The sequence below is a fragment of the Carassius carassius genome, chromosome 17 (assembly GCF_963082965.1).
Source record: "Carassius carassius chromosome 17, fCarCar2.1, whole genome shotgun sequence".
NCBI lineage: Eukaryota > Metazoa > Chordata > Actinopteri > Cypriniformes > Cyprinidae > Carassius > Carassius carassius.
In genome coordinates, this window is record NC_081771.1 from 59,095 (window position 1) to 70,000 (window position 10,906).

Sequence of the window (10,906 nt, forward strand, 5' to 3'; positions counted from 1 at the left end):
AATACTTAAGAACATTAAAGATGTAGTACTTTTGTTTTTGTACTCAAGTAAAAGAAAGTACTAGATTTCTGATGTAATTATTAAATTATATTTAATATGAAACTGAGCGCAGTAAAAAGTACAGTATTATGGTTTGTAATGTTGTGAAATAGAAAAACAGTGATAGCGTACAGACACTTGAGTAAACGTCCTTCACTACCGTCCGCTCCTGGATCAGACACTGAATATAAATGATATAAAGCAGATCAATGCCTTTATTAGGAGTTAGTGATGTTTGTGATTAAATATAGAAGTGTTGGTTCCTGAATATTGTTAGGAGACACCACATGATCTGCTGGAGGAAATCATCACTGCCATAAAAACGACATGCATGATCTGATTTCAAAAGCAATTTACTTTTTCAACACATGAAAGGAAATAGATTTAAAAAAAAACTAACAAACAAACAGAAGAGCAGTTTCATCATTTGCAGAGGAATTTACACAGGGCCATATGAAATGAAGAGTTCACACAGTCTGTTCAGTTGTTTATGCACACACTACTTCATTTCAACCGCAAATGTACACACCATTGAAACATTTACACACAATTAAATCCTCTCGGTTTTCTCGGAGTAAAACAATAATACTCTTAAGACAGCACATTTCTGAAATGATCGATCTAGGAATGGATATTTCCCTCCTCGTTCTGCACAAGAAATCAAATCCAGGACAGTTTACAAACACGTCACTACACGAGGCATGAGGGAAGCGTCCGGTCAGAGGATCTGGACAGACACATCTAGAGGAAGAGGAGGAGCAGCCGAGGAAGAGCGCTGGGCTCCGCTGCCCTTGTGCAAACCTACATCTGTAAACAGGGGTGGATGCAACGTCCGTCGTGCAATCAGTGCTCGTGTGTGAGAGACAGAGGGTCAGCTGTGCTTATATACCGCAGGCCAGTGGGCGGAGTCACGTAGCCACGCCCTCAGTGTGGGGCTGGAGGGGTGTTGGCTCCTCCCCCACCGCTGACTGTGCTCATCATTGCTCTGAGACGACGTCTCATACGTTTAAAAAGAAAACCGTATAAAATGTCATCAACCCCTTTGTTATTCGTACAGGACCATATCTATGACTTATATATTCATATTTATAGATATTTATATATGTATAGATATATACAAGGCTACACACTGGTGGTGGCCGGGATGTGGAGTCCGTCAGTGTGTGTGTGTGTGTGTGTGATGCTAGTACACCCAGGACACCGGCACCCACTGCGCAGTGCTGGACACCAGGTCGAGGGCCTCCTCCAGCAGGCGGATGGTGTCGTCGATCTCGTTATTGATGATCGTCTGGTCGAAGTAATGAGCGTAAGAGTGCTGCAGCACGTCTGACTCCTTCTGCAGCCGCTGGAGAGACTCGTCCTGAGGAGAACAGACACACACATCAGCGACACCACGCCTCCGTCACGCCTCCGTCACGCCTCCGTCACGCAGCGAACGAGGAAACACGCCATCCACCACCAAGCAGTCGCTCCAGCACAGCGGCTCGTGTGTGTTCAGTCACGTGCATCACCATTACATTATTATTAATATTCTGAATCAGTTTTTAGTTTTAGATTTTGTAGTTTCATTTTAATTTTGGTTAAAGTTTTAGTAATTTTTATTGTTGTAGTACAACAATGTAAACTAAATTAAAATGAGAAATGTTGCGTTGGCAACTAGCTGAAATAAAAAAGTGACAAAAATGTTTTTTAATGGTTTTCATTTTAGTTAAAGTTTTAGTTTACTATAATAATCCTAAAATGCATAGACAGAAATTACATATAAAGTACGAATACTTGAGATAAAAGCATTTCTTTTGACGCTATTCGACTTCATCCTTTAGTTTAAAATCTTTGCAAATCTATAAAAAAAATAAATAAATAATATAAGGAATAATGATGTAACAACAGAATGTGGAAAAAGTGATCGCTGTGATGCACTGTAGGATATCATCCGCTAGTGTGGATGCTAATATAGTAAAAAAACAGGCCTTGAAGCTTAAAAACGGACAAGATTCATATGTTTTAGGAGCCTTTCACACAATACACATTTTCCTACACAAGCATGCTCTAGACGGACATTTGATCATTGCGCTTGCGTCTTTTCAAAGCGCTGCTCAAGTTAAAAGAACTTTAAAAGATATGCCTCTAGACCTGCATTTCCTCCCTATTCCTGAGTCTGGTGTTGTTCAAAGCCAGCACGTGACTGACGGCGGAGCGGCTGTCCTCGAGCGACTGCGCTGGCTCATGTCTTTACTTACAGGCAGTTTTCTGCACCATCGAGGGAGCTGCGAGCAGCACAGAGACGCAAGAAGAAAACAATCAACACACAGAAACAGGCATGCAGCATGCAGTGAATCGTGACGAGCCAGCGGCGCTCACCTCGTTCATCGCAGGAGTGATGATCGGTGCTGCGATGAAGATGACATACGGAGCAAACTCAGCCGTCCGCAGAACCTTCAGCGCCTGAGAACACACAGCGAGAGTGAGTCAGAGACCCCGGTCCATCACAGGAGGACACACACGGTCTCATCTGGTCAGTATGTACCTGCGGCTCCACGTCCAGGACGGCCACCATGCCTTGCTCGTGGATCTGCCGGATGGTCTCGAGGCGCGTGCCGTACATAGCGTCCTCGTGGCTGCCGTACTCCAGGTAATCATTGTTAGAGATGTCCTGCATCATCTGGTCATGTGACACGAAGAAGTAGTTCTTGCCGTTCTCCTCGTCCTTCTTCGGCGGTCTGGTGGTGTCTGTCGGAGAGAGCGAGTGGTCAGTGACGGGCGGCTCAGGGCGAGCTGCATCAGGCGTGACGGCGCGGCTCTTACGTGGGATGGGGTACGCGAATCTGTCGGGATGTTTTGTGATGAGAGTGTTCTTGATGTGTCTCCGGCCGACGCCGTGAGCTCCTGCAGAACACAGCAATCAGAGCCAGACGTTAACATCATCTACTGGATCGCACAGATACTGAACTGAGTCAATGATGAACTGACTTTAACTCAAATCTGACTGTTTACTGTTGTCCTTCTGCATTATCACACACTGGTTTGGATAGTTCAGGCAAAATTAAAATTCAGTCACTAATTACTCATCCTCAGGTCGATCCAAACCTGTAAGACTTTCATGATCTCCTTTCTTCATTTCTGAGCGTTGATCGTGTTTGGATCCTCGCTGCCTCAGAGAGCTCTCTGAGTTCATCACAAACATCTTCATCTGTGTCTGAAGATGAACGAAGGTCTTACAGGTTTGGAACGACATGAGGATGAGTCATTATTGACACAATTTACATTTTATTTTATTTCTGTGAAGCTGCTCTGAATCGATCTCTACTGTATGAAGTGCCATAGAAGTAAATTACCCAGCAGCACCAGGGTTTTCCTCTTGAACCCCGGCAGCTTCACCACCTCTTCATACGTCACCAGATCTAGTTGGTCAAAGACTGGAGGAACGAGAGACCTGATCAGTGAGACTGGATCAGCAGGAAACAGGAAATTATGTCATGTGATGAGAGCTGGTGAGAGGGACTTTGAATGAAATGAGCTGAGATTCTGTCCTCATTGGCTCGACGTTGTGTCTTTGATTGTTCAGTGAAAGTGAAAAGTGAAAGTGAAAGTGACATTCAGCCAAGTATGGTGACCCATACTCAGAATTTGTGCTCTGCATTTAACCCATCCGAAGTGCACACACACAGAGCAGTGAACACACACACACACACTGTGAGCACACACCCGGAGCAGTGTTCATCATTTATGCTGCGGCGCCCGGGGAGCAGTTGGGGGTTCGATGCCTTGCTCAAGGGCACCTAAGTCGTGGTATTGAAGGTGGAGAGAGAACTGTACATGCACTCCCCCCACCCACAATTCCTGCCGGCCCAGGACTCGAACTCACAACCTTTCGATTGGGAGTCCGACTCTCTAACCATTAGGCCACGACTTCCCGCATGAGGAAGTGGAACATGAGATGAGAGGTTTGGCAGAATGTTCATGCTGCTCTCTCACAGCAGATGATCATGTGTTGAGAGCGAGTGAATGAGGACAGAACATCACTGCTGGAATACACCACAGCACTCCTGCCCTCGTCTCTGACCAGTTCTACAGTCCTCTGTTGAAGATCAGACCAGGTTTGCACACACCTGACCGCAGACGCAGCTTTACAAGCCACTTTTCCCTCAGATTTTCAGTCAATTTCTTGCCTTTCCCCCTTTATGAACAACAAATTTTCGCACAGAATAAAAGCTCCTTGTGCTTTCTCAGTTTTGAGCAGCCATAAACAACACCAAACAAGGATTTAGTTTCAGCTAGTGATTCCTAAACAGAAAAACCACTTCCACAGCAATGACATCATCTGCAAACAACCCATTCCTTCAAACATGAACTAATGATGAGTTAAGACCCAATCACAGATGATTAGCACATGCTTTAACTCGTTAGTTCACACTGAAGCAACACTGAATCCAGCTCATGGTCATCATGTGATATTTCACAGCTGTGTGAAGTTAAAGTGGTGTGGTGTGTCCCAGCATCAGTGGAGCTCCGGCTCGATCAATATGACGTGATCCTGAGGAAGTGCTACAGCCCTCACAGGAAGTGACATATGCAACACAACACTGTCAATCACAGCGACTGATCTCAACAACAGATGGTTGCCAAGGGTAACAAACAACACACACAAACACAGCAACCGCTTGTTACTTCAGAGGAGATCGACACGATTAGTTACTTACATGCAGGAGGCCATTAAAGGGAGACAGCGTGTAAAATGGACAGGGGTCAGTTAAACACACTTTACACACACACACACACACACACTCACACACACTCACACACACACACACATACACACACACACACTAACTCACTGTCACACACAAACACACACACACATTTATTTATCAAAATTAATTTGACATGAACCAAAAACCAAGAGAAAACATGACCGTCTCCAGCCGCGAGAGGGCGCTCTATGTCTTCAGTGTAGACTACAGGAGCAGTGAGCAGCATAGAGCGCCCTCTCGCGGCTGGAGACGGTAATGTTTTCTCTTGGTTCTTGGTTCTAAATGAATGCGACTTATAAATGTTTTTTTCCTCGTAATGATGTATTTTTGGACTGATGTGACTTATACTTAGGTGCCACCTAATAGTCTGAAAAATACGGTACAATGTGAAGGTGGTTTATGAGTCCTCTCTCTTAGTGTCCCCGTAATTCAAAATGTACATAAAACGTACTAAATATTTTTTTTGAAAATCTAAAAATGCAGAAAGTTTTCTGTGAGGGTTAGGTTCAGATGTATGGTGATGGAAAATACAGTTTGATACAGTATAAAACCATTACATCTATGGAATGTCCATGTGTGTGTGTGTGTGTGTGATTATTCTGTCATGATGAAGGACAGGTTCATTACCTGCGTTGTGTTTGGCTAAGTATTTGTCTTTGTACTGTTTCTTCTTCTTGCCGAACCATGTACAGCTGGCCTGCTGCTCCTGCTTGGTCTTCTCCATCGCTATACACGCCACACGCCTGACGAACACACACACACACACACACACACACACACAGGTGCATGAGGCAGGGTCAGGCTCTCATGAGTCCAGCTGTGGTCAGTGTTCCTCACCACTCCTGCAGCTCTGGTGAGGGAATGAGGCCGGCCGTGCCGTTCTTGGTGTTCTCCAGCTTGCCCTGCCACCAGTTGTGATCGTCCTTACTGATGATCTGGATGATGTCACCCACACGGAAACGAATGCCCGCCTCTTTACAGGGAATCAGGTCGTCTTTAGCCGGATCGTACTCGAACTGTGCACGAACGTAAATCTGCAGAAACACAGCGAGTGAGCGTTAGAAGATGACAACGTGACAACTGTCCAGTCATCACTTCAACCAGTAAAGCTTATAATTAGGACTGTCCATCAACACAGTGACTGGAATAATAATAACACAATAATCATTATTCTTATAATCAGTAAGACACCATTTGTGACCCTGGAGCATATGAGTCCATTTTTTTAAATTTACATTTAAACATCATCAGAAGCTGAATAAATCTCTCCAGTGATGTGTGGTTTGTTCGGAGGACAATATTTGTCTGAGATACAACTATTTGAAAATCTGGAATCTGAGGGAGCAAAAACATCTAAATATTGAGAAAATCATCTTTAAAGTTGTTCTTAGCAATGCATATTACTAATCAAAAATGAATTTCTGATCTATTTACTGTAGGAAACTTACTAAATATCTTCATGAACGTGATCTTTACTTAATATCCTAATGATTTTTGACATAAAAGAAAAATGTATAATTTTTACCCACAGAATGTATTGTTGTCTATTTCTACAAATATACGTCTGTGACACTGATGACTGCTTCTGTGCTGCTGGGACACAGATTCAGTTAAAACGCTCCATTATCTAACTGCATTGTTTAATACTTTGTCTTTTCTTTTTTTTTATAATTGAACTAAATGAACAAGTTGAATTTTACAGCCCTAGTTATAATGTAACTGCATATAACACACACACACACACACACACAGTCAACCAATCAGATGTGAGCAAACCCCACTGACGGACAGCACAGGCGTGTCTAAGAAGCCAATCATCTGTAAGGGGCGGGGCCAATCACACTAAAAGGACAGACACAGAGGTGATTGGCAGGTGGGTTAGTGTCATGTACCAACACTATGGGAAGCTGGGAGTCTATAAGCACTAACTAGAGAAGCAAAGCCTGATGGGAAATGAATCTGGCTCTACTGGATCCAAGAAACTCACCTTCCGAGACATTTTATCCTTGAATGCTGGTCTGGAGATCTAAGGGTTTGAAAGCATCTCACACACACACACACACACACACACGTGGACAGGAAATGAAAGGATGCAGGAATCTCATTGTAAAGCAGTAGGGTGACCGGATGGGTGTTAAAGGCCTATTCACACCCAACACAGACCTCTCTCACACACAGAGATATGCAATCAGAAATTCCCCTGTCAACAGTGATGTTTTAGTTTTTTCTGTCATCAGTAACTAAAAAAATATCTCGGGCAAAATTAAATATCCAAGCTTTCAGCTGCCAATAAAAGAAGAGGACTCTGTTTATGATGTTCATCACATTTAATCAGTTCATAAAAGATGGACGGGATGCACTTTGTGTTCAAGCGAGGGACAGACCGATCGCTTTAGCTCAAGTATGTGAACGTTTCTCAGAACGAGGATGTAAACTGAAAAGCCTTGTGGTTGACGGTGTGAAGAGATCTTCAGATGCAGACCCACACACACACACACACACACACACACACACACACACACACACACACACACACCTGTCTTCCTTTGGGCTGGATAGTTGATGGCAGATCCTGCACAGAGATATCATTACCTTTATAAATCACTCACTTCCGACATGAACTATTAGTTTCAAACACAAATAGACACAGCTGATTGGCTCAAACTGTTAAAGTGATAGTTCACCCAAAAATCACTATATGACTTTCAGACGAATCCAATCAGAGTGATAATTAAAAACATCCTGGCTCTTCCAAGCTTTATAATGGCAGTGGATGGGTGCCTTGTGAGGCACTGTTTATTATGGATGGATGCACTTTATTGGACTACTGAAAAATAACACCCATCCACTGCCATTATAAAGCTTGGAAGAGCCAGGATGTTTTTAAATATCACTCTGAAATTCATATACACCTAGGATAGCTTGAGGGTGAGTAGATCATGAGGTAATGTTAATTTTTGGTTGAAGTATCCCTTTAAGGCATACATCAGTTACACAATATCAATGTTAACTGTCCAGAGTAATGAAAATCCCCTATCATCTAAACCTATAATGGTTTGAATCTGAGGAGTGTGGTGTGGTTGATTGGGAGTCTTACTAAGATGGAGCTGGTGACGCTGGAGTGGCCGTTCGCTGGAGACTGTCTGGGCAGATCAGGGGAATCTTTCTGAAACACCAGAGTAAAACAGAGACATTCATGTGATCTGTACATGTAGTGTTGATATTCCAGGAGCGGCCAGCGTGTGGCGCTCTGACGCTAGAACACTTACATCACAGGACAGAGACTGACTGCGGTAACTGGGCACGATCTTGAAGGTGATGCTGCCTCTCATCTCCCGCTGTCAGAAACACAACACAAACACGTTACTGACTGAACCTGAGCAAACACAGACGCCTGCGTGTGTGTCTACTTAAACATTCACATAATTACCTTATTTTAGGGGAAGATTCATAGCTAAAAGTCAGCTAAACTTGACAAAAACTCCTTTAGGGGATGTGCTTGTTTGTAAAACAGTTTAAACACAAAGTAAATCCAGTTTTTTTATGTAGCTAAGCATATGTTTTCTGTTGGTTAGCATGTGGTTTTGGTATTTATAACTAGCTGTATAAAAAGGAAGTTCATGTAATATCCCTATTTAGAAAGCTGAGCACCCGTGTGTTTCAGTATCAGGTCAGCATATTGATTGTAATGGGCCTGGTTTCACAGACGAGGCTTAGATGAAGTCATAGTTCAGGAGTTTTTATAAACATGCCTCAGAAAAAAAAGAAACATGACTTATTTAATTTTATTTTAATGACTTATTTTAAGAGATGTCAGTGCAAGTCTCTTGCAGTTGAAACATGTATTTTATTCTTCTGGGACTAGACTTGAGTCTTGTCTGTGAAACCGGCGGATGAAATCATATTGTACTTATTAAAACATCTGTAGTTGTCATTGATGAACTCCGTAATGATGAGTAGTTTGTCAGGTGTACGGTTGGGACAGCAGGACTCTCTCAGTCCTCTCTGAGCTAAATCAGACGTGTTTGGTCGGTTTACTCGAATAGTTACTGAGTGACTCAGTCTTTGCTTTAGTTATGATCCTCATCTCTAGCACTAGTGTTCTGCTCGGTCTCTCTCTCACACACACACACACACACACACCAGCATCTTCTGGAGCTGCTCCACCGTCTGATTGGCGACACTGATGCCGTTGATTTCACGAATCTCGTCTCCGATGTGCAGCGTCCCTGAGAAACGACAGCATACGTGAGTACACACACACGCACGCACGCGCACACACGCACGCGCACACACACGCGCACACACACGCACGCGCGCACACACACGCACGCGCGCGCACACACTTGCACGCGCACGCACACACACGCACGCACGAGCACACACACGCACGCACGCGCACACACACGCGCACACACACACGCGCGCACACACACACGCACGCGCACACACACACACACTCACACGCACGCGCACACACAATTGCACACACACACACACGCGCGCACACACACACGCACGCGCACACACACGCGCGCACACACACACACACACACAACCTCACACACACGCACGCGCGCACACACACGCACGCGCGCGCACACACTTGCACGCGCACGCACACACACGCGCGCACACACACAACCTCACACACACACGCACGCGCGCACACACACGCACACGCGCACACACACACACACACGCGCGCACACACACACACACACACACACACACAACCTCACACACACACACGCACGCACGCGCGCACACACACTTGCACACACGCACGCGCACACACACACGCGCGCACACACGCACGCGCACACACACACACACTCACACGCACGCGCACACACACACACACGCGCACACACAATTGCACGCGCACGCACACACGCACACACACACACGCGCGCACACACACACACACACACACACAACCTCACACACACACACGCACGCACGCGCGCGCGCACACACACACACACAATTGCACGCGCACGCACACACGCACACACACACACGCGCGCACACACGCGCGCACACACACACACACACACACACACAACCTCACACACACACACACGCGCGCACACACACACACACACACACACACACCCTGTCTGTGGATCATCCCGCCGTGCAGGATTCTAGCCACGATGCAGTGGTTCAGGTCGTTCATCTTCAGAGTGATGCCCTGTCAACACACAATCACACAAACATCAGCGTCTCGTCTCCGATCTTACAATTAAAACCGTTTCAGAACTGATGAACTTGACAGTTATTGATCTGAACTAAAATAAAGAGCTGAATAATACCACTATTGTCTTCTGTAGACTGTCCTGTTATTACTGTGAAACTCTATATTATAACTCACTACAGAAATAACGGTGACTTGACTAGACGACGGAGCCGTAGTTTTGTTGATCTGTTGGATGAATTTAATTGTTTTATTGCACACTTTGCATGCAACACCATCACCACATGATTTTCCACTTCATGAACAGAGAATCACACGGAAATGTGTTATTGCTCTAGAAATCTATTACATGAATGTTTCAGGATGTGTATTTGTTCTGGTATACAGTACTTCCTTTTTATACATTTTTTTGTGTGCATTAATTTGTATGTAAATTAATATATTTTTAATTTGCCTCTCTACTTATTATTATCTATATTTTTGTAGTTCTGTAAGATAATGTGTCACTCACTTTTCATAATTTCTAAATAACGAAAAAATGTTTTTGTTTGTTTCGTTTTTTGGGAGCTATGGATACAAAGCGTCCTGAAACCACTGTAGGTTACACTTTATTTGAAGACGTCCTTGTTACAGTAAATTACACATTTAAGTACTGAGTGATATTAATAACTACATGTACTTACTATATGGTTAGGGTTTCGCATGCATGTAATGACACATAATTTATTGTTATTATAATAGTAAATACATTTAACAAGGACACCTTCAAATAAAGTGTTACCCAAAACAGCTGGTAAACCTTTACTCTGAGCTCCAGAGCTGGAAACACGTTTCTTTCAAGGTCTATTTTGGCCCTGATCTTGTTCTAATGTTTCTGGTCACATGATTCTGATCTGACAGCGCTGGCTCGTGGAAC

At 44.2% G+C, this 10,906-nt stretch overlaps 1 protein-coding gene across 8 annotated transcripts in view; it reads right to left on the minus strand.

The window, feature by feature from the left end:
• Positions 1–374: 374 nt before the first annotated feature.
• Positions 375–10,906, minus strand: part of LOC132160663 (peripheral plasma membrane protein CASK-like) — a 48,603-nt gene continuing 38,071 nt past the window's right edge. The window contains exons 15-27 of one of the 8 annotated variants that reach the window (XM_059570295.1): positions 9,909–9,987; positions 8,934–9,019; positions 8,060–8,128; positions 7,888–7,956; positions 7,327–7,362; positions 6,778–6,816; positions 5,628–5,824; positions 5,418–5,533; positions 3,375–3,455; positions 2,845–2,925; positions 2,567–2,769; positions 2,401–2,484; positions 375–1,399 (exon numbers count right to left, since the gene is read on the minus strand). In XM_059570295.1, the coding sequence (XP_059426278.1) occupies positions 1,223–1,399; positions 2,401–2,484; positions 2,567–2,769; positions 2,845–2,925; positions 3,375–3,455; positions 5,418–5,533; positions 5,628–5,824; positions 6,778–6,816; positions 7,327–7,362; positions 7,888–7,956; positions 8,060–8,128; positions 8,934–9,019; positions 9,909–9,987 (1,317 nt within the window). In that variant the 3' untranslated portion in view covers positions 375–1,222. Of the gene's footprint in view, positions 1,400–2,400; positions 2,485–2,566; positions 2,926–3,374; positions 3,456–4,230; positions 4,639–5,417; positions 5,534–5,627; positions 5,825–6,777; positions 6,817–7,326; positions 7,363–7,887; positions 7,957–8,059; positions 8,129–8,933; positions 9,020–9,908; positions 9,988–10,906 lie in introns of those variants that run through there. The other 7 variants (XM_059570296.1, XM_059570292.1, XM_059570293.1 and 4 more) reach the window with 7 other exon arrangements.